At 44.4% G+C, this 25953-nt stretch overlaps 1 protein-coding gene across 2 annotated transcripts in view; it reads right to left on the reverse strand.

The window, feature by feature from the left end:
- LTBP3 (latent transforming growth factor beta binding protein 3) overlaps positions 1 to 25953 on the reverse strand; it is a 158311-nt gene that overhangs the window by 128831 nt on the left and 3527 nt on the right. For both annotated transcript variants that reach the window (XM_083164804.1, XM_083164803.1), the window contains exons 2-4: positions 23703 to 23996; positions 21283 to 21497; positions 5807 to 5912 (exon numbers count right to left, since the gene is read on the reverse strand). In XM_083164804.1, the coding sequence (XP_083020930.1) occupies positions 5807 to 5912; positions 21283 to 21497; positions 23703 to 23996 (615 nt within the window). The remainder of the gene's footprint in view (positions 1 to 5806; positions 5913 to 21282; positions 21498 to 23702; positions 23997 to 25953) is intronic.

Consider the following 25953-nt stretch of genomic DNA (forward strand, 5'->3'; position numbering starts at 1 on the left):
TCTCAGTAAGACATACAGCAGCTTACAGTCACAGACCATACAAATCTGTAATACTGTACTCTGACAGCACTGGGTACAGCAATAAGCCATACTTGCCTACTTGACCCTCTCCATGCGGGAGAAAATGCTGTTCCTGGGCTTCCCTGGTAATGTATGATTGCCATCACCTGTGGTGAAACACCTTTACCTAGCTCCCCGCAGGTGATGGCAATCATACATTACCAGGGAAGCCCAGGAACAGAGCATTTTCTCCCTCATGGAGAGGGTCAGGTAGGTAAGTATGCAATAATCTAATACAAAGCATCAACAATGGTGATAGAATAGTGCTGGATGTTTTACCCTAAATGTAGAAACAAAATGACAGGACAACAGAATGGGAATGTAGTGAATTAAATCTCAGTGCATCAGGTAATAGGGTTGTCCTATAAGCATGAATTAGTTAAGTTAGTTTTATTTAGGGTCAGCCTCTTTTTTATTTTTTTTATTATTATCCTTTATTTATATTGTGCCACAAGGGATCCGCAGCATTCAATTACAGAGTACATAAACAAATAGCAAAAACAGTGACTCACAGCTGTATACAATAGAGGAAAGGTACAGGGCACATAACCATAGCTGCATCAGCAGGGGACGCTGACATAAGTATCAGGGGGCAGAGAACAAGGGATCCGCAGCGCCCTATTACAGAGTATATAACCCAGGAGATAGAGACTTACAGCTGTATACAATAGAGGACAAGTACAGGGTATATAACCATAGCTGCATCAGCAGAGGGCACTGACATAAGTATCAGGGGGCAGAGAACAAGGGATCCGCAGCGCCCTATTACAGAGTATATAACCCAGGAGATAGAGACTTACAGCTGTATACAATAGAGGACAAGTACAGGGTATATAACCATAGCTGCATCAGCAGAGGGCACCGACATAAGTATCAGGGGGCAGAGAACAAGGGATCCGCAGCGCCCTATTACAGAGTATATAACCCAGGAGATAGAGACTTACAGCTGTATACAATAGAGGACAAGTACAGGGCACATAACCATAGCTGCATCAGCAGAGGACACTGACATAAGTATCAGGGGGCAGAGAACATGGAAACCGCAGCACCCGATTACAGAGTATATAACCCAGGAGACAGTGACTCACAGCTGTATACAATAGAGGAAAGGTACAGGGCACATAACCATAGCTGCATCAGCAGGGGACGCTGACATAAGTATCAGGGGGCAGAGAACAAGGGATCCGCAGTGCCCTATTACAGAGTATATAACCCAGGAGACAGTGACTTACAGCTGTATACAATAGAGGACAAGTACAGGGCACGTAACCATAGCTGCATCAGCAGAGGGCACTGACATAAGTATCAGGGGGCAGAGAACAAGGGATCCGCAGCACCCTATTACAGAGTATATAACCCAGGAGACAGTGACTTACAGCTCTATACAATAGAGGACAAGTACAGGGTATATAACCATAGCTGCATCAGCAGAGGACACTGACATAAATATCATGGGACAGAAAACAAGGGATCCGCAGTGCCCTATTACAGAGTATATAACCCAGGAGACAGTGACTTACAGCTGTATACAATAGAGGAAAGGTACAGGGCACATAACCATAGCTGCATCAGCAGGGGACGCTGACATAAGTATCAGGGGGCAGAGAACAAGGGATACGCAGCACCCTATTACAGAGTATATAACCCAGGAGACAGTGACTCACAGCTGTATACAATAGAGGAAAGGTACAGGGCACATAACCATAGCTGCATCAGCAGGGGACACTGACATAAGTATCAGGGGGCAGAGAACAAGGGATCCGCAGTGCCCTATTACAGAGTATATAACCCAGGAGACAGTGACTTACAGCTGTATACAATAGAGGACAAGTACAGGGCACATAACCATAGCTGCATCAGCAGGCAGCACTGACATAAGTATCAGGGGGGGCAGAGAACAATGGATCCACAGCACCCTATTACACAGTATATAACCCAGGAGACAGTGACTTACAGCTGAATACAATAGAGGACAAGTACAGGGCACATAACCATAGCTGTATCAGCAGAGGACACTGACATAGAAACATAAAAACATAGAATTTGACGGCAGATAAGAACCACTTGGCCCATCTAGTCTGCCCCTTTTTTAAACATGTTACCTCAAACCATATTTGATCCTTATTTTTTTGTAAGGATATCAATATGCCTATCCCAAGCATGTTTAAATTGTACTACTGTATTTGCCTCTACCACCTCTGATGGGAGGCTATTCCACTTATCTACTACTCTTTCTGTGAAGTAATTCTTCCTCAAATTTCCCCTGAATCTTCCTCCCTCTAGTTTCAGTGCATGTCCTCGTGTTCTGTTGCTCCTCTTCCTGTAAAGAATGTCTCCCACCTGTACCTTGTTAAAACCCTTGATATATTTGAACGTTTCTATCATGTCCCCCCTTTCCCTTCTCTGCTCTAAAGTATACATATTAAGATCTTTTAGTCTTTCCTGGTACGTTTTGTGATGTAGGCCATGCACCATTTTAGTTGCCCTTCTTTGTACAGTCTCTAATGTATTTATATCCTTCTGGAGATATGGCCTCCAGAACTGAACACAATACTCTAGATGAGGTCGTACCAATGACCTATACAGTGGCATTATTACTTCTTTCTTTCTACTCCTGATACCTCTCCCTATGCAACCAAGCATCTGACTTGCCTTCTTCATTGCTTTGTTACATTGCCTACCTGCCTTTAAGTCCCCTGAAATAGTGACACCTAGATCCCTCTCTTCCTCAGTAGTTTCCATTATAGTGCCATTTATACTATATTTAGTCTTTGGATTTTTGCAACCCAAGTGCATGATTTTGCATTTTTTGGCATTAAACTGTAGTTGCCATGCTCTTGACCATTCCTCTAATCTACCTAGATCATCAATCATTTGTTTTACCCCTCCTGGTGTGTCTACCCTGTTGCATACCTTTGTGTCATCTGCAAAAAGGCACATTTTACCCTCAATTCCATTTGCAATATCACCAATAAAGATATTAAAAAGCACTGGTCCAAGTACAGATCCCTGGGGTACTCCACTTGTTACCTTTCCCTCCTTTGACTGTACTCCGTTTACTACAACTCTCTGTTTCTGTCCTGCAACCATGCTTTTATCCAATCCCAAGGGATCCGCAGCACCCTATTACAGAGTATATAACCCAGGAGACAGTGTCTTACAGCTGAATACAATAGAGGACATGTGCCCTGTATAACCATAGCTGCATCAGCAGGCGGCACTGACATACAGTAAGTATCAGGGGGCAGAGAACAAGGGATCCGCAGCACCCTATTACAGAGTATATAACCCAGGAGACAGTGTCTTACAGCTGAATACAATAGAGGACAAGTACAGGGCACATAACCATAGCTGCATCAGCAGAGGACACTGACATAAGTATCAGGGGCAGAGAACAAGGGATCCGCAGCGCCCTATTACAGAGTATATTAACCCAGGAGACAGTGTCTTACAGCTGAATACAATAGAGGACATGTGCCCTGTATAACCATAGCTGCATCAGCAGGCGGCACTGACATAAGTATCAGGGGGCAGAGAACAAGGGATCCGCAGCACCCTATTACAGAGTATATAACCCAGGAGACAGTGTCTTACAGCTGAATACAATAGAGGACAAGTACAGGGCACATAACCATAGCTGCATCAGCAGAGGACACTGACATAAGTATCAGGGGCAGAGAACAAGGGATCCGCAGCGCCCTATTACAGAGTATGTAACCCAGGAGACAGTGTCTTACAGCTGAATACAATAGAGGACAAGTACAGGGCACATAACCATAGCTGCATCAGCAGAGGACACTGACATAAGTATCAGGGGCAGAGAACAAGGGATCCGCAGCGCCCTATTACAGAGTATATAACCAAGGAGACAGTGACTTACAGCTGAATACAATAAAAGACAAGTACAGGGTATATAACCATAGCTGTATCAGCAGGGGACACTGACATAAGTATCAGGGGCAGAGAACAAGGGATATGCAGCGCCCTATTACAGAGTACATAACCCAGGAGACAGTGACTTACAGCTGTATACATTAGAGGACAGGCACAGGGCACATAACCATAGCTGCATCAGCAGAGGACACTGACATAAGTATCAGGGGGCAGAGAACAAGGGATCCGCAGCAGCCTATTACAGACTATATAACCCAGGAGACAGTGACTTACAGCTGAATAATACAATAGAGGACAAGTACAGGGCACATAACCATAGCTGCATCAGCAGAGGACACTGACATAAGTATCAGGGGGCAGAGAACAAGGGATCCACAGCACCCTATTACAGAGTATATAACCCAGGAGACAGTAACTTACAGCTGAATACAATAGAGGACAAGTACAGGGCACATAACCATAGCTGCATCAGCAGAGGACACTGACATAAGTATCAGGGGGCAGAGAACAAGGGATCCACAGCACCCTATTACAGAGTATATAACCCAGGAGACAGTAACTTACAGCTGTATACAATAGAGGACAAGTACAGGGCACATAACCATAGCTGCATCAGCAGGGGACACTGACATAAGTATCAGGGTGCAGAGAACAAGGGATCCGCAGCACCCTATTACAGAGTATATAACCCAGGAGACTGTGACTTACAGCTGTATACAATAGAGGACAAGTACAGGGCACATAACCATAGCTGCATCAGCAGAGGACACTGACATAAGTATCAGGGGGCAGAGAACAAGGGATCCGCAGCGCCCTATTACAGAGTATATAACCCAGGAGACAGTGACTTACAGCTGAATACAATAGAGGACAAGTACAGGGCACATAACCATAGCTGTATCAGCAGAGGACACTGACATAAGTATCAGGGGGCAGAGAACAAGGGATCCGCAGCGCCCTATTACAGAGTATATAACCCAGGAGACAGTGACTTACAGCTGAATACAATAGAGGACAAGTACAGGGCACATAACCATAGCTGCATCAGCAGAGGACACTGACATAAGTATCAGGGGGCAGAGAACAAGGGATCCACAGCACCCTATTACAGAGTATATAACCCAGGAGACAGTAACTTACAGCTGTATACAATAGAGGACAAGTACAGGGCACATAACCATAGCTGCATCAGCAGGGGACACTGACATAAGTATCAGAGTGGCAGAAAACTGATTTGGTGCCATCATAGAAGGTTTAGGTTAGAGAAGGAAAAGCACATGAGGGTAGAGGGCCCTGCTCGCGAGAACTTACTTTTGTTCCAATCTTCCCACCCCCCAGTTCTACTGGTGATATTTTGGGTATTTTGTGATTGGTTGGCTATTGTAGATGGGAAAGGTTACCTGTTTTATAGGGCAGATCTTAGTTGGAGTTTGTTTGACTAGTCCCAGGTGCGCTCACCTTGGATGGCTCTTAAATCTGCTGGACCACCTTACAGAGGGTGTGTAATCCAAATGGAACGTAGAGTGGAAACCTGTGTGATTTTAGTTTGTTTTGGATTGGTTCCGTGGAGCAGTGTTATTTTGCTGGCTTTTAAGCTGCTTCTATAGCCGTTCTTTCATGGACACCATACTTTAATTTTATTTACAATATTCAAATATTTGCTACTTTGAATAAATATCTGACACTTCTGCCAAATTCTGTGTTGTTATATTATTAGGGTATACAGTAGGTTTATTATCACCAGAATATTTACAGGATAAACAATGCTGACATTTAGTAGATTCTGCATTGTAAACCAACTGAATTCCCCTCATTATTTACATGCCAGGGATGTTTGTATTTTGGTACTTACATGGTATCTGTGGACACTTATTACATTTGTGCTGTCCCCATGCCGTTCCCACACTGCCGCAACAATCCTCTTCTTTGGTTAATCCAGGTAGAGGGTTACTGCCACACTGCAATCAAAAGATACAAAGTGATGCAGAAGGCACAGAAATAAAACAAATTCGGTTTTCTGTGTTTCCTCTCCATAGTACGTTACACAGCCATCATCCTCAGATTTAACGCTTCCTATATGTACCGTATTTACAACATGACTGCAGAGCTTCAGAAGGACACGCAGGGGACAAATACAGCAGGTTAAATAGTATTTAGGAAATAAACATAAAAATATGAGCACATTTATACTTAGAGATAATGATGCAGAGTTGTATGGACCATTGCGGCTGGACTGCACTTATCTGTATGGACTGATACCCTTTAATATCATCAGGGTGCTCTTGTCGTGGGGATCGGTGCTCAGATGAGGGCTGCAATCATCAGGGCTCCCCGCTGCTCCTGTGACCCCCTGTGCAGTAAAGTGATGTTGCAAACAGCAACTAACTTGGAGGTGACAGTAGCAGGAAGCCCCGACGACCAGCAGCCCTCCAGGCACTCTCATCACTGATCCTTAGTGGTTGGCAAGTGTGAGTTGCAGTCAGGGCCACTGAGTGGGGGGGGCACTGGGCCCTGGTCTGACCTCGCCCCTTCCCTCTCCCAGGCAGCAGCAGCACACACCTACAGCACGTGCTGTAGGTGTGTGCTGCTGCTGCTGCTGCTGCTGCTGGGGGGGGGGGGGGGCAATGATACTCCCCCCTCAACTGGTGTTTTTTCAACCCCTCCTAAACATTTTGGGGGTGTGGCCTAATAGCGGGAGGTGGCCACAGCTCCCATGGTTAGGCCACACCCCCTACATTTTACCAGGTATACCTCTTGGCGGCCCTGGTTGTGGTAGGGGGTCGTAGCACGGCGTTGTGATGGGGAAGGGGTGCAGGCGGCGGTGGTAATGGCTATGTCATCAGCGGTGCAGGTGCAGCCATTACTTGCAGTATTATTTCTGAAAAAACACCCTGATAATGCTGCGGAGAGGATCCACAGGGACAGAGCTTGGAACAATAGATACATCCGTGCGATGTAATAAATGATCGCAGCACATCTGCATCCTCAGCCGCGGCTGGTGATAAATATGCTCTGTATTCTACTACATGCCCTGATACATCAGCTCTGTATTCTACTGCATGCCCTGATAAATACACTCTGTATTCTACTACATGCCCTGATAAATACGCTCTGTATTCTGCTACATGCCCTGATAAATACGCTCTGTATTCTACTACATGCCCTGATAAATATGCTCTGTATTCTACTGCATGCCCTTTCCTTCATACTGTTGGCCTAATGTTCCTATGGTTGCTATGGTATACAGTCTTCTCTGGCTCGGATGAAGCCCAGCTCGACCGGATTGGAAATTACCAGACTGTGAATATTTTGTTGTTTTTGACTAAATCTGTTATCTTACTCCCAATCTTGTTGCTAAACTCCAGCATTTTTCACATATTTCTAGTCTATTTCTTAACGCTCCCAATTCTAAACTTGGGAACCAGATCTATTTATCTTTCAAAGCATTCTACAAGGCAGGCAAATTACATTTATATGTTAAATAATACTTCCCATCCCCTGGAGGAGGTGCATTGTTCAATGTATGTAACTTCAATCTGTCAGCAACTATTATAACCTACAATCTCTGCAGCCAGAGGCTGTATAAGCTTCATGGTGTAATCCCGCTTTCACCTCTCCATGCAGATAGATGTGAACAACAGACAATAGAAATACAGTACATTTCATGACAGAATGTTTGAAAAAGTACATGAGAACCTTCAGTGTATGGTGAGGGGAGCCAGGATCTCTTGGGGATGGTACATTTAACTTTTACTTAAATCCTAGTCCATACATTTAACATTTGACATCTTGTGCACCTGTAATTACTGGCTGAAATACAACGATACCATGAAATAGGAAAGGGATAGGCCACAGGAGTAATGAGACAGCCCGAATAGGTATTTCCGGTTCTGCTGTACCACTGGTCGAGTGCCATAAGTTTGGTCACACAGAGGGGAGACATAACAGACTATGATTATGTTTGTTCAACTGTGAGGCGTTATTTTTAGCATATTTTTGGAATGATGTCATGATCTACAAATACTCACTGCGAGTAATGAACACAATGTAAGGAACATCTATATGTTACAGTTAGAAGACAGAGCGTACAGGATAGTTGTATGGCAGCTAGCTGAGAACACACGAGGGCACACTTACTTATTTATCCCTGGCCAGGGTGACGATGCAGGTGGCACTTTGCAGATGGGGCATCATACTTCCCCTTATTCATGCAATGCTGTGAGTCATTATGTTAAGGGGTGTTAAACGTTATGCTTTTGATGGGTTGTTAAAAAACTAGAATGTTTGCTATCTCCTGACTTTTGGAAGCGGGCATGGTGCTTTGCTAAAGGTGCCCAAACACGCTGCGGGAATCGCACGCGTTATGGGCTAGATCGCATCGAACGGCATGTGTTTTGTATACAATGTGCGCGATGTGATCCGAAAGCAGTACAAAAAGTATGTGCAATGCAATGCCCGCGGGGGGGCGCGCACCGTGTATGGGCACCTTAAATCATAGTTGGTATCCTGTTTGTTTGTTGAAACCGTGTTATTACTAGCTATTGCTGGATGAGGGTCTCACTGGGTTCTAGGTGTAGTCAGTGCTTAGACAAAGGTATGAAGTAATTAAAGAACATCAGGGAGGCCTGTGCCCATCTATTCTAAGGATTGCATACATTTAAATAAGAACTTCAATGTTATACCGATGTTAAACCGAAGGAAAACTGAAGGCAAACAATCTATCCATACAACAGATCACTGAAGTACAATTAGCTTCCCCTCTCAACATGCATCTCCTGACTGTGTAACCTAGGGCCCTTATTCAAATCTCATTGCAGTACAAATTTGTTCTCAAAATACGCAAAACCATGTGCACTGCAGGTGGGGCAGATGTAACATGTGCAGTACGGACGGTGTAATGGTTAGCATTACTGCCTCACAGCACTGAGTTTATGGGATCAATTCCCACCATGGCCCTAACTGTGCAGAGTTTGTATATTCTTCCCGTACTTGCGTGGGTTTCCTCCGGGTACTCCGGTTTCCTCCCACAATCCAAAAATACACTGCTAGGTTATTTGGATCCCCACAAAATGAACCCTAGAATGTCTGTGTGTGTGTGTACATCTGGTAGGGAACATAGATTGTAAGCTCAACTGGGGCAGGGACTGATGTGACCCTCAATGTGGCGCGTGGCAAAATTCTATTACCAACTATAATCTCCCTGAAACTAGTTTTCAGAAGTAGGCAGGTATGCTTTAATATGATGCCTTTGTGTACAGTATCTATGGATAATTATTTAATTACTAAAAAGTCATCATTATTTTCATTTACACATTTATATTTTTCCAAATTCTTTAAAGAATGTGCATATTATTTATATGATGTTATTCCCTGTAACGACTATTTAACCACCACATATTTGGATTGTTATTGAAGAAATGTGATTGAATCCTTATTGAAATATTGGGGTTTTATAAAAAAAAAATGTGTCGATTGCAGAATTATTTTTTTAAATCACACATTCTATTGTTTTATCTCTATTATTATTATTATTTGTAACTAAAAGCTTTGAACATTAAACATTTCAGTTGCTGGCCTTGCAGTATTAGGTGAAACCATATTACATAGGATCCCACTTTCCTGCTGCTTCCAGACATGTAACCCAGGAATTTGTCAGGTTTAGCAAGATGTCAATTTCCTGGGTCTTAGCTCTGTGACCCTGGGACCATTTGTGCTCACGCTTACATAAATCCCAGGTTGATTTCCATGTATAGTGAATGGGGTAATCAACCTGGGAATTCGATATAAGCCAAAAGCGCAGGTTTTATTTACTGTGTATGCACATCAACAGGTTGTGGCTAGAGTACAGTATGTATGAAAGGAACAGACCAGGGATGTCCTGATTCTTGCATAATGTATTGCTGCAGGGTTATGGTACTTATGTGTGTGGATTTACAATCTATAATGTTCCACCAAGCAGGAAGAAACAGCTAAACATCGGAACTAATTCAGTATGGAAAGCAGAAGTTCGAAAACTGCAAACAGACGATTTTTGCATTTCTGCACATATGCAGCATCTGTGCCAAACTCCAATTGCATCCCGGAAGGAAAGAATTGTAGTTTGAGTGACAGATGCGGGCATTAAGGGGGTCAAAACACAGTGTTTAAGGGGTGAGGATGGACACAGACATGTCCAGAATGTTTTCAGGGTAGCTGGATTTTGCTTGACATATTCATTCCAAGGATCTTTTTAACATTTATAGATAAAGGGATGCAAATCACACAGAGTATTATCTGTTTTATTCAGCTCCATGTAATCTTCCACTGAGATTAATCTGTGTACACCCGGTGCATGTTTGCTATCTGTTTCATGTTTGTGTGAAAAATTTAATGTTTTAACAAAATGAGTTAGTTCTGTAGATTTACTTTAATCTTTACCCTAGGGTGCTCCAGCAGGGAATTACAGGGGGACGTTACACCAATACTGACATATTAATAACTCCCAAGGTTGGTAAAATCAGTGCACCTTCATACCCCCAAAGTATTTTGTAGAAGAAAAAGGTACACGAAGATTGAGACATACGGAGCTGTGGCAGGACTTTACTCAACACAAAGTATGGTGGCCTGACAAGAAAGCGGCTGCCTATTTGACTGTGGCGGTTACAACTATGTAAATGACACAAGTCCTGACGGTTCTTACATCACCCACACTGGAGCCAATAGCGTTCCATTGTTCGCCCTACTAGGATTCTAAGAACTAACCGCATTGACTGCACTGCTATAATACACTGCCTCCAAGATCATTTCTTATGTTATTGATATATTTTGATGTATTCATACACCATAAGAATGTATCATGTATCATATTTGGAATATAGCAGCCCTGGGCTAGGGGAAGTGCAAGGATTATCAAGTGTTTCTGGGTGGAGTCTAGCATAGGAAGAACTCTTAATGGGAAAGTAGAGAACGTTGGATCAGTCGGAGACAAAGTAGCCGTATTTGTGGACTGTGGGGAGAAATTTCCATTTGAACATTTATAGAAAACAAATAGGACCCAAAACTGTGACACCAAACCAAAGCATGGCCTCTGCAAAAAATATCGAACCCATGTTAATATCCTCCTCCACCTTCAGGTACATCCATTCTGCTTGGTGAAATTCATAGCAACTGAGGACATTGGTAGAAGCAGCGGAACAGAAATATATTTATCTTAGGACTCAGAGAATTACAGAAGCTTTAGGATCACATGTGTGAATAATGGGGACCTATGGTCCATGGTCTTCCCTAACAGCACTCCCATTCACATTTGCTTGTTCTGAGTGACATGTGGTGGGATATACTAAGCCTGAGTATTGGAAACGTTCCCATATGTACCAAATTCCAAAATGCAATACATTCTGAGGCTGGGATCTGATGGCAATGCCATCTTTACCCAGTAGAAGCCTATTGTAAAATGGCGGGTCCAGCTTCTCCTCCATAACGCTAGCCCTGAGCCAGCAGTAGGGCTAGCGTTGTCCCTGCTGTGAGAATCGTACAACGCTAGCCCAGGACTGGCGAAGCAGTAGGAGCTGCTTAATGGGTGATGTATGCCTGACAGCCAGTCATCCATCGTCTGGGCTGTAAATGGGAGGGGCATTGAAGCGGACAGCCGCGCTGAGCGTTAAGCGGTGGGCTGTCCCTAGTGCACATTAAGTGCACTATTAATACATTTAAAAAAGCATTAACCCCTCAGATAACTAAGTAAATAGAGAGTGGAGGCGTTACATTCATAACTGTGCATGGGACTATACTAAGACCTTCCCAATCATGACCAGTCTCGTAGATATATGCACATTCATAATCTGAAATACGTGCAATGTCTGATATTAACCCTTTCAGTGCCAAAATCTCTGTGATAGATGTGCACAATATCGGCTAAAAATGCCGGCGTCGCTCAAATCAGTTAGAAATCTAGCACTTGATTTTATATTATAATAAGGCAGCAGAGACAATGTAATGGATATCACTACTGTCTCACAGCACTGAGGTCGGGTTCCAGATGACTGATAGACAATGTCTAGTCAGACAGTCAATAGACACCAAAAGTTACACATGCATCAGTCAGACATTGACAAAAGTTAGACATGCATCAGTCAGACATTGACAAAAGTTACACATGCATCAGTCAGACATTGACAAAAGTTAGACATGCATCAGTCAGACATTGACAAAAGTTAGACATGCATCAGTCAGACATTGACAAAAGTTACACATGCATCAGTCAGACATTGACAAAAGTTAGACATGCATCAGTCAGACATTGACAAAAGTTAGACATGCATCAGTCAGACATTGACAAAAGTTAGACATGCATCAGTCAGACATTGACAAAAGTTAGACATGCATCAGTCAGACATTGACAAAAGTTAGACATGCATCAGTCAGACATTGACAAAAGTTACACATGCATCAGTCAGACATTGACAAAAGTTAGACATGCATCAGTCAGACATTGACAAAAGTTACACATGCATCAGTCAGACATTGACAAAAGTTAGACATGCATCAGTCAGACATTGACAAAAGTTAGACATGCATCAGTCAGACATTGACAAACGTTACACATGCATCAGTCAGACATTGACAAAAGTTACACATGCATCAGTCACACATTGATAAAACTGACAACACAAGTAAAAAGTTTACATGAAAACATGTGTACAGACGGCGCCGGCCTTATGCTTGCTGGCGAATCGCCAGCAGCATGCTGCTGGCGATCCGCCAGCAACACGGGGCGCCATCTGACTGAGACGCGCGTGCGTCCCCCACGCACGCGCGTCTCAGTATCCGGGCGGCCGGCCGGCGAGGCGGACGCAATACTGTCCGCCTCCCGCTCGAGGGGGGCTGGGGGGACCCGAGGAGGCTGTGGGGGGGTGCGGGCGCCCGGTGTGGGCACCGGGCGACCGTCGGAAGGGGACGGCAGCACCGTCGGAAGGGGACGCGCGCGCACCTCGTGCGCGCGCGTCCCCTTCCGACACACAGATGGCGCGGGAGCAGAGAATGGCGATGGCGTCGCCATCGCCATCCCCTGCAAAGATGAGCCCGGCCCCATCTGTACATGGACACCATATAAGTGTGGTTATGGTATATTAGATCTGCAATGTCCAGGTCTACAGTCATATGGTCCACCACTAATAATCGACAGTCAAATGGTTGACAGGGTCAAAAGGTTGACAATCAAAAGGTTGACATGGTCCAATGGTCGACAGACAATAGGTCGACAGGGTCAATGGGGCGACATGGTCAAAAGGTCAACATGCCTTTTTCTTTTTTACAAAACTTTGAGACTTGTGCAGACAGGCGGTATTTTATGCCCTACCATCCACTACAGCATGGATACTACAGAATATAATAGTGTGCCGAGTGCAGTTAGACAGTATATTTAGACAGTTTCCATGTCAACCTATGTTGACATAGACTTAACAAACACAGAAAAACTCATGTTGAACTTTTCCATGTAGACCTTTACAATGTGGACCTTTTGACCATGTCGACATTTTGGCTGTTGACCCTGTCGAACCTATTGTCTGTCAACCTTTGGACCCCTACGACCTTTTCACTGTCGACCTTTGGTCACTGTCGACCTTTTTACTGTCGACCATTGGACCGTCAACTTTTTGATTGTCAACCTTTAGACCCTGTCGACCTTTTGACTATGTTGACCATTTCACTGTCGACTATTAGTGGTTGACCATATGACTGTAGACCTAGAAATTGTAGATCTAATATACCATAACCACACTTATACGGTGTCCATGTACACACATTGATTCTTCATGTCAACATTTTACTTGTGTTGTTAGTTTTGTCAATGTCTAACTAATGCATGTCTAACTTTTGTCAATGTCTAACTAATGCACGTCTAACTTTTGTCAATGTCTAACTAATGCATGTCTAACTTTTGTCAATGTCTAACTAATGCACGTCTAACTTTTGTCAATGTCTACTATTGCATGTTTAACTAATGCATGTCTAACTTTTGTCAGTGTCTAACTAATGCATGTCTAACTTTTGTCAGTGTCTAACTAATACATGTCTAACTTTTGTCATTGTCTAACTAATGCATGTTTAACTAATGCATGTCTAACTTTTGTCAGTGTCTAACTAATGCATGTCTAACTTTTGTCAGTGTCTAACTAATGCATGTCTAACTTTTGTCATTGTCTAACTAATGCATGTTTAACTAATACATGTCTAACTTTTGTCATTGTCTAACTAATGCATGTTTAACTAATGCATGTCTAACTTTTGTCATTGTCTAACTAATGCATGTTTAACTAATACATGTCTAACTTTTGTCATTGTCTAACTAATGCATGTTTAACTAATGCATGTCTAACTTTTGTCATTGTCTAATGCATGTCTAACTAATGCATGTCTAACTTTTGTCAGTGTCTAACTAATGCATGTCTAACTTTTGTCAGTGTCTAACTAATGCATGTCTAACTTTTGTCAGTGTCTAACTAATGCATGTCTAACTTTTGACATTGTCTAACTAATGCATGTCTAACTGAAGGTTCGTACACACGGGGGCGATTTTGTGTAATATCGTGGGAAATATGGTCGCTAAGCGACCATATTGTCCACGATGGGAGTGTGCACCGGCGATATATCGCCGGGTGCGCGGTCCTGTTTTTACCCCTGTAGTGATCGCTGGTCGCAGGAACATGCTCCTGCGACCAGCTGATTACCACTGCTGGGCTCCCCCCGGCAGTTTCTTTTTCATCAGCGACCATCTCTGGTCGCTGATGAACAGGAGAAACTGAGCAATATATTGCTCAGCCATATATTGCTAAGCAATATATGGCTGAGCAATATATCTCCCCCGTGTGTACGGGGCTTAATGCATGTCTAACTTTGGTCAATGTCTAACTTTTTCCAATGTCTGACTAGTGAATGTCTAAGTTTTGGTATCTATCTATTGACTGTCTGACTGACTGACTGACTGTCTGACTGACTGAGCTATACCACACCCCTGAGGTCATGGGTTCAGTTCCCACCATGGCCCTAACTGTGTGGAGTTTGTGTATTCTCCCCGTGCTTGCATACAGGTCCTCCCACAATCTAAAAATATACTGGTGCAGATGGAGCACCTCCCAGCTAGCCTGAGGAATCACCAGATCCCCTGAGCAAGCACAGGCTGGCGGTCAGGCGCTTCATCTGATGGGGATGCACGAGTGTCTCGTACGGCAATGGGGAGCGGATTCCCCTCCCATCTCCGCTTCAGAGAGATGGGCAGGGTTAGTGGGGGGGCGGCAAGGGGCTGCAGGCAGCGACAGGAGAGCAGCGGGGAGCTGGCGGGCTCCGGCAGAATGGGGCGCACGAGCGTCCTGTGTGCCCCCTTCTGTCGGATCGCAAATGGCGGCGTATGGGGATTCTATTGCGAGGAGCAGCTCAAATGAGAGCTGCTCCATCTGTAGGTTAACCGGTTCCCCACAAAAAAAAATAACACTAGAATGTGTGTGTTCATGTTGTAGGGAATATAGATTGTAAGCTCTATTGGGGCAGGAATTTATGTGAATGTTTAAATATTCTCTGTAAAGCGCTGTGGAATATGTGTGCGCTATATTAATAACTAATAACTCATTCAAATAAATTCTATCAACTGTATCACTTAACTCTGTTTTTATTGATTTATGCAAAATGTCATATTTGGTATATTATATATGTTTTCTTTTTTGTATACATTTTTGTTTATTTTTACTTATTCACATGTATAATATATTAGTCATGCAGTGTGTTCACAATTAATATACAATAATATTCACAAGCTAATCTGTGTCATAAAGTTTACTATTATTATATTAAAATTACATTTGTAGTAACTGCAGGATTAAGGATATCGGCTATTGATTAATAAACCAGGATTTTTGAAACACAGCAGAGCATAAGGGGACTCCGTCAGGATAAAAGGCTGACATAGCAAAAGGAGCCCCAATGCTCTCATTAGCCCAATTTATGGATGTTCAATCCCAAATTCAAATTCCAGTATTAGAAAGTGATTGGACAGATGGAAACCAGTGTATGCTTCTAATTGATCCATCACTTCTATATCCATATTGCTACATGTGTGAGATGGCAACTAGGGGCCTTGAGGAAGCTGTCCTAAGCGAAATGCACATTAGCACCTCCAATGTGCTGTCTTATATAGGGTTTTTGATAAGATGATTTGAGATAGCTATGTTTATTAAGAACAAGAGCCCACATATGTACCACAGTACGGAGGGGTTAGGCAGAGTTGCATGAATGGGGCACAATCTGTATCACTGATAACGGGCATACTTAAAACCATCAGACTTACATAAAAGTCTCTACATGTTCATTGCAGGGAGGGAGGGCCGTTGACGGACGGGGATAGAAATGGGCTGGAGCAGGGGAATGCCCAGAATTTTATGGGCGTCCCCATGAAAACTCTGGACGTTGCCCTGTGAACACAGGCGGGCCGATGCCACCAGGGGGGGGGGGATGACGTCACATGACATAATGCTGGCCTTGATCAGGATGTATCCATTGAAGCATTCTGGAAAAGGACAGACTTACTCACATATGCACAGACTGGAAATTATTTGATGGTTCGTGAATTGCATATGGATGCGCAACAGAATAGCGAATAGCGATATTTTTGTAATTATCTTGCATAGGGCGGGTTCTCTTTCTGTCTGGGCAGTGGCTGACTACTCACAGTCATCTGCAAATTTGCATATGAGAAATCGGGTCTGAATCAGGCCCTTAATTTGCTCAGAAGATCATACATGCATTTGTATCATCTGTCTAAAGGTGGCCCAACACTACTGCGAATATGCCCGATTTCATTCAATTCCAACACTTCTATCTCTGCTTGCAGATGGTACAAAAGGCTGACTGGCTATTAATCAACCAGCCTTGTTCCAGCCACATAACACCTACTTCCTTCACTGGCTGACTGTAAAGGCCCCCATACACTGGGCCTATTTCGACCGATCCCAACAGATCGTGCTGTGAAATCGGATGTAATCGGTTGTATGTGCCCTGTACGGACCCGGTGGGACATCAGATGTCTCGCAATTGGACCCATCAGTGGCACATTGCGGGTGCTGTTTAGCACCCATGATGTGTCGGGTCCGATCCCTAGGTGTGTGCCAGCTTTGAAGCACTGCTGGCACACACCTACGTGCAGCAGCAGGGCCTGTGCGGTGGGGGGCGGGCAGCGGGGTCCATGAGGTGGGCAGCGAGGTCAGAGCAGCAGCTGGGAGCTAGTAGTGGCATTTGCAGGGTGGGAAGTGGCTGGGGAATTTGAAAAAATATTTAGAAAAGATTGGCTGGACACTGATTGGCTGAGAAAATTCTCTCAGTCAATCAGAAGGGAGGCTGCTGATTGGCTGAGAGAACTCTCTCAGCCAATAACCGGCCGGCCAGTCTTTCAAAATATTTTTTCAAATTCAGTAGCCGCTTCCCACCCCCCACCCCCCTCTACAAGCTCCCAGCCACCACTGCTCGAACCCCGCTGCCCACCCCACTGACCCCGCTGCCTGCCCCCTACTGCTCGGACCCTGCTGCCGCAGCAGCTCCCCCAGGATTAAATGCAATAAATAGTATGCAATTTATTGCATGTAAAAATGGCAAATCAAGTGCCAAATCGGAAAGAGCCTCCCGGGGAGCTGCCAGGGGGGCTCTCAAGGGCAAACTTGTCCGACTTGTCCTTAGGATAAATCGGCCCAGTGTATGGGGGGGCTTAAGATTGACTTACTCACTTTCAAAACCCTTCATGACCAGGGTCGGAGTGCTGAACAATATATATTTTATATTGACAATCTCGGGCAAGCCAAAACTTTGTAATCTTTGGGAGTCCAGAAATAATCTTTAAAAAAGTTTAAATGATCTTTTGCTGTAAACAAGAGGTGATAACAGTTCAATGGCATAAAGTACTACTAGATTGTAAGTTCCTCGGAGCAGGGCTCTCTTCCGTCCTGAAGCTTTATCTGGTTTAATGTGAGTAAGATTGTGCTACTGTGTGGCATAATATGAATTTGTTTTACTATTGTATGGCCACGCCCCTTCCTTGTTAGACCACACCTTTTTTCTTGCAATGTACAGCTTAGGCACGTGTTGTCCATTTATAAAGTATGTGAGGGGGTTGGATAGTAAATTTTATGTCAGAAAAGACCATCTTTCGTGGTTGGAAAGTTTCTCAAGGGCAGAGTCTATAGTTTTGGGGAAGGGGAATGTGGGGGGAGAGGGTGCCAATTTACTGCCTTGGGTAAGTAATATACAGTACATTGCAGATCCACTTGGGTTGTTATGTATATGACTCACTACTTGATTGAAAATGTAACTGATTTTACTTGCTGGAATGGATTCATGTATTTATTAAAGGAGTAACACACACATATATATTAGAGATGAGCGGGTCCGGATCTCCGGGATCCGGCAGATCCAAATACCGTGATCCGAGTCAGGATCCGAGTCCGTTCGGGAGTTCCCGCTTGAATTCCGGACCGAAAACGAGGCAAAACGCTGTCGGATTCTCGCGGGACCGGGATATTATAAAAGACACACACGCGCCCTGCTTCTTCACTCCAATCTAGGAGAGGGAAGAGGGTGGGTGGGAAAATCCGTGCTCCATGGCATGTGCTCCGTGCCCCTGTGTCCAGTGTGACGGCCTATATCCATTGTCCAGTGTGACGACATATATCCATTGTCCAGTGTGACGGCACATATCCATTGTCCAGTGTGACGACATATATCCATTGTCCAGTGTGACAGCATATATCCATTGTCCAGTGTGACGACATATATCCATTGTCCAGTGTGACGGCCTATATCCATTGTCCAGTGTGACAACATATATCCATTGTCCAGTGTGACGACATATATCCATTGTCCAGTGTGACAACATATATCCATTGTCCAGTGTGACGGCACATATCCATTGTCCAGTGTGACGACATATATCCATTGTCCAGTGTGACGACATATATCCATTGTCCAGTGTGACGACATATATCCGTTGTCCAGTGTGACGGCACATATCCATTGTCCAGTGTGACGACATATATCCATTGTCCAGTGTGACAGCATATATCCATTGTCCAGTGTGACGACATATATCCATTGTCCAGTGTGACGACATATATCCATTGTCCAGTGTGACGACATATATCCATTGTCCAGTGTGACGACATATATCCGTTGTCCAGTGTGACGGCACATATCCATTGTCCAGTGTGACGACATATATCCATTGTCCAGTGTATATCCATAGACCTCACAACCTAGATAGGGGTCTATAGGGGTAGATAGGGATCTCCAACCCAGGGGTCCTAGAGAGGTGGAGGAACTCGTTCATGTGCCACCAATTACCCCCCTCCCCTCTACCCATTAGGTAATGGATTAAGAGGCGACTGGTAATGATCCCAAAGTTGACCAATCAGATTAAATTAATTAATAATCAATCAATCACACAATCACGCCAGATAGGGGTCTTATTGGATATTAAACTGATCAAAACAGATAAACACTTGCAGACAAAGTCAGTGCTGCACCAAATGCCTACTGCTCCTTGGCTGCACATGGTAAAAACAGTGCACAATCAAGCCACATAGGGGTCTTGGTACTTGTTTTAAGGTTCTAACAGTGGAGCGCAGCTACTAGTAAAACTAAGGGTGGGTGGGAGGGCCCAAGGACAATTTGAACTTGCACATCTTTGGATTCTTTGCTCTTTTTTTGGGGGGTAGTTTATTAAACTGCCACCCTGTCTGCCCCTGCAGAGCTGCTCGGCTTCCAAGATGTGCCAGGTTGGAAGTGTAAGGTCCACATGTATGTGATGCCCACTGCTGTCGCCTAGCTTAGTCATCCAGCTACCTCGGTATAACCTTTTGGCCCAACTACAGTAAATGAAAACAATTTTGTGAGCTGTGAAGTGATCAAAATTGACTAGAAATGAGTGGAAATTAATGTTGTTGAGCTTAATAATACTTTAGGGGCAAAAACAGGCCGAAAATCACTTATTTTAGCAATTTTTAGCATTTTTCCAAAAAAATCCAGATCCAAAACCAAAACCCGCAAGGGTGGTTTTACCAAAACCAATCCAGATCCAAAACCCAAAGGGAGATCCAGATCCAAAACCAAAACCCGCAAGGGTGGTTTTACCAAAACCAATCCAGATCCAAAACCCAAAGGGAGATCCATATCCAAAAACCAAAACCCAAAAATGGGCGCGCCGCTCATCTCTAATATATAAACAGTATATAAACTCACTAGGTCGACATTGACAGAAGGATTGACAGAGGTCCATGATTGTGATTGAGGTACTGTATATAATAGTATATGTTGGCAGTAATCACTCCTGCACTGCATGCATAGAATATACAGTACACAAACACACTCAGGTGCTGATGACAGTACACAAACACACTCAGGTGCTGATGACAGTAGACAAACACACTCAGGTGCTGATTACAGTAAGCTCCCACATTCAGCTCATTGTTTTGGACTGGATTATATACAGAAAATGTCCATTCTTCCACAAAAAGGCCCAGCTTCAAATTCACCAGGTGTTATGTAACCTGGTATGGTAAATGCAATATGAATTAAACACCGTCAGGAAAATACGGACACAAACACCAATACAGATGGCAATGAGGCAGCAAGTTATAATTTAGTTATTTACCTTTTTAGCATAAAAACTGTAATATTTGTCTTATAGCAACTGAAATCCAGGCCCAGGTACTGTAAGTGAATTCTAACATAACCTATTGACACACATACGAGGCGAGATTCTCTAAACGAAAAATGCAGTAAAAACCCCATTATTGGGGTTTTTACTGCATTTTGGGATGCTCTAAACATCCCCCGCCGGGTTACCGCCACTGGGGGCATCGCCAGCAAAAGCTGGTGATGACCCATAGAAGCCTATGGGCTATTACCGCAACCCACCGCCGCCACGCACCGACCCCCGCCGCCCCTCACCGACCCCCCTTCCTCACCTGTGTCCGGGCAGCACAGAGCTGTGCTGCCCGGACCTGTGACCTCCTCTTCCCTGCACTGTAATCCTCTTCTGGGTGCAGGGAGGAGAAGGAGAGCCAGCCCCCTCCTGCCGCAGCAGCAGCACCAACGCCAGGTAAGGGAGGAAGGGGGGAGCCGCCGGGACCCGCTGGCTCACCGCAAAGGACAGCTCTTAACCCAAGAGCTGTCCTTTGCCATAATTATTGCATATGTTAGACCATATGCGATAATTATGTCGACGATGGGCGGCGAAGGGCGGCGGAGCTGGTCTGCGGATGTTAGAACATGCCGCCCATGGTGAGAAGACACATCAGTAACTGTACTTACAGCTTGCTTGGGCAGAGTGTCTTGAAAGCATCGTCCTAGAGGTTTGTAGGTAACAGGACGGGAAGGTGCTGCCTTATTTCCTTCAGGATGTACGATTAAATGCTGTCCTCCAGCCCCTGTTCCGTCGGCTCCAAGGCCGTCAATACGGTGAACTTGAATGGACGCATTAGGTGGGTGGTGAACTCTGACATTTAGAAGAGGTGGAAGGACCTGGACTGCGGAGAGATAGAGCGAATGATTACATTTATTCTGCAGCACTTTACTTAGAATATTTAAGCATTGACATCAGTCCCTGCCCCAGAGGGGCTTACATTCTATATTCCCTACACACACACATTCATTCTAGGGTTCATATTTTTTGTTTGGAGCCAAATAACCTAGCAGTGTATTTTTGGGAGGAAACCGGAGTACCCGGAGGAAACCCACGCAAGCAAGGGGAGAATATACAAACGCTACACCGTTAGGGCCATGGTGGGGATAGAACCCATGACCTCAGTGCTGTGAGGCAGTAATGTAACCATTACACCGTCCGTACTGCCCTGTATATATAACACATGGTGGGGATAGAACCCATGACCTCAGTGCTGTGAGGCAGTAATGCTAACCATTACACCATCCGTACTGCCCCGTATATATAACACATGGTGGGTATAGAACCCATGACCTCAGCGCTGTGAGGCAGTAATGCCAACCATTACACCATCTGTACTGCCCCGTATATATAACACATGGTGGGGATAGAACCCATGACCTCAGCGCTGTGAGGCAGTAATGCTAACCATTACACCATCCGTACTGCCCCGTATATATATAACACATGGTGGGGATAGAACCCATGACCTCAGTGCTGTGAGGCAGTAATGCTAACCATTACACCATCTGTACTACCCTGTATATATAACACATGGTGGGAATAGAACCCATGACCTCAGCGCTGTGAGGCAGTAATGCTAACCATTACACCATCCGTACTGCCCCGTATATATAACACATGGTGGGAATAGAACCCATGACCTCAGCGCTGTGATGCAGTAATGCTATAACCATTACACCGTCCGTACTGCCCCGTATATATATAACACATGGTGGGGATAGAACCCATGACCTCAGCGCTGGGAGGCAGTAATGCCAACCATTACACCATCCGTACTGCCCCGTATATATAACACATGGTGGGAATAGAACCCATGACCTCAGCGCTGTGAGGCAGTAATGCTAACCATTACACCGTCCGTACTGCCCTGTATGTATAACACATTGTGGGAATCGAACCCATGACCTCAGCACTGTGAGGCAGTAATGCTATCACCATTACACCGTCCGTACTGCCCCGTATATATAACACATGGTGGGGATAGAACCCATGACCTCAGTGCTGTGAGGTAGTAATGCTAACCATTACACCGTCCGTACTGCCCCGTATATATAACACATGGTGGGGATAGAACCCATGACCTCAGCGCTGTGAGGCAGTACTGTAACCATTACACCATCCGTACTGAACTGTATATATAACACATGGTGGGGATAGAACCCATGACCTCAGTGCTGTGAGGCAGTAATGCTGACCATTACACCATCCGTACTGCCCTGTATATATAACACATGGTGGGAATGACCTCAGTGCTGACCTCAGTGCTGTGAGGCAGTAATGCTAACCATTACACCGTCCGTACTGCCCTGTATGTATAACACATGGTGGGGATAGAACCCATGACCTCAGCGCTGTGAGGCAGTAATGCTAACCATTACACCGTCCGTACTGCCCCGTATATATAACACATGATGGGAATAGAACCCATGACCTCAGTGCTGTGAGGCAGTAATGCTAACCATTACACCATCCGTACTGCCCTGTATATATAACACATGGTGGGAATAGAACCCATGACCTCAGTGCTGTGAGGCAGCAATGTAACCATTACACCGTCCGTACTGGCCCGTATATATAACACATGGTGGGAATGGAACTCAATGCTGTGAGGCAGTAATGTAACCATTACACCATCCGTACTGCCCCGTATATATAACACATGGTGGGGATAGAACCCATGACCTCAGCGCTGTGAGGCAGTAATATAACCATTACACCATCCATACTGCCCCGTATATATAACACCCCTGAAGTTTACATGGGACCAATCACATGCGATTTATCCCATGTAAAAAAATGGCACATCAAGTGCCAAATCGTTAGTGAGCTCTTCAGGAGAACTTCCAAGGGAGCTTGGGGGAATTTGGGTCCGACTTGCTCTCAGGACAAGTCGGACTAGTGTATAGGGGCCTTAAAAGATTCAGCAGTTTATTATAATTAAAGATATAGAGATGAAGGTCTGATCGAGATGGAAGTTTTTGCATCATTTTGCAAACATTTTTTACATAGCTCTTTTGTACAAGACAACACGCACAAGGAAGAATACCTTCAGAAGAGCTGTGTCCTGGTCCCAGGGGCACTGTGAGAGCTGACTGACTGATTTTCACACCTCTCCCTTCAGGATCTTCTTCTCCAGTAATCACCTGCACAGCGTAGACGGCATGTTTCCCTGATGATGGCTCTATTCCCTCTCCTTCACCCGCCTCAGTAGCACCTCGTACTCTAGATCCACCAGCGACAGCAGGAAATTGGCAAAATCTGCCTGTGAATTCTGGGGGGCACTGGCAATGATTGTTGGTAGAGCACTGACCACCATTCATACAAGGTAAGGGGCAAACCACTGTGTGAGGAGAAATAGAAGATGTAAGAATATTTACAATCTGTATACAATATAAGCTGAAATAACAAAAAAACAAATCAACTTTACTTCATTTTACAGCAAATTACACCAATATTAATTATCTATCGGCATTCTATCTATCTATCTATCTATCTATCTATCTATCAATCTATCAGCTTTCTATCTATCTATCTATCTATCTATCTATCAGCATTCTATCGATCTATCTATCTATCTATCAGCATTCTATCGATCTATCTATCTATCTATCTATCTATCTATCTATCTATCTATCAGCATTCTATCGATCTATCTATCTATCGATCTATCTATCTATCAGCATTCTATCTATCTATCTATCTATCTATCTATCTATCTAGTGTCCATGAGTCTCTGAAACACTGCCATCTGTTGGCAGAGAGTGAAACTCCATCTCTTTCTCAGACATGCACAAACACAGAAGGTAGCAGACTAGATTTCGAAGCTTTTGCTTTGAGCAGGCTTACTAGTTAATTATATATAAGTAATTACACCAATACTGTATATCCCAGTACCGACGCCACTGGGAATTACTCAGTATTGGGGAGCAGCTCCTCGTGTACACTGGTTTGGGCTATTTTTGTTATTATTTTTAACCCCGTAGATGCCTACATGGAGGAATGTACACCGGAGATGGAGAGTATCATTTTTTTCCCCAGGTCCCCATTACATTTCTACTAGACAAGTGGACCACATCTACGTGCTGAAGATACACAAGTATGTATGGATGTTGTGTGTAATAAAATCATACTTTAGTGTTTGTGTATAATTATGACGGTATTGGTTCTGTTGTGGAACTACAAGTCCCAGTGAGCCCATTAATGCCCCACATAATGGGATTTGTTGTTCGTAAAGTTTCCTTGTATTTTTGTAACCAGGACCGGTCCAAGAGCCTGGTGTTTGTTTAATTCCACTTATTTTTACACATAGAAGCGTGCACGGATATCACTGCTGATCTGTACATGCTTTATCAAAACACGGATAACAAATGTGGTGCATTTTCCATTCGTATTTTCAACTTATTCAGCCATACAGTGGTATAATGGTCGGTGACCATCCAATGATTTTGAAGGTGCATGGAAATATAAGACACTCTCTGGTGTCGTAGATGTGAGTGCTCCCTGTACAGGAAGTGGGCGGCCAGTGCACATCCGCCCCCCGCACTCACGTTTCACCAAGAAATGCTGGGCGTTCCCATGGGCACAGTACGTCACCGCCGCCCCCCCACCAGCACCGCTAGGTGCCCACTTGCACCCAGCATCTGCTCATGCACATAAATGCGTATTCGCAGACAAAAAGCATCGCTCCCCCCCATGTTCGGGGGGGGGGGGGGGGGGGTGATGTAACCAAAATAAGGCCCAACATGTACAGTATATAACTTAGATTTACTACAGACATTTATGTCATGAAGTAATTCTATGGTACAAGAAATAAAAAGAAATGTTGTCCAGCGCTATGGTGGTTCACGTGGTAACAATCACCCTTAGAAGTGATTGAATAGAATGTCAAAGTTATATCACCATGTACTCCTTTCCATAGGCGATAGGTTTTAAGTTCAATTGTACACTCCTCCTCCACAACCGGTACCATGCAATAGAAAGATAACACAGATAGTGCAGACTGATAAACAATGAACAGTTTTAATGAAGATGTACACTTACAATTGTGGGGGGATATAAAAGCATATCAACAACCCGGGGCAATGCAGGGCACGGAACAGGGTCAGCGGCAGGGCAATCCAGTCTAGATCTGGTCAAAGTCCTTCCTGCTGAATGTCCAAGGTCCACGATAGTCCCAGGTCCAGATAAGAATGGGTGGTTGGTGGTTAAGAAGCGCTAAACGCGTTTCAGATCCAATAGATCCTTCGTCAGTAGCATACTTAACCAGGTTCCTGAGCGCTTTAAATAGCGTTATCAAT

Source organism: Crinia signifera, chromosome 11 (genome assembly GCF_055691185.1).
Source record: "Crinia signifera chromosome 11, ASM5569118v1, whole genome shotgun sequence".
NCBI lineage: Eukaryota > Metazoa > Chordata > Amphibia > Anura > Myobatrachidae > Crinia > Crinia signifera.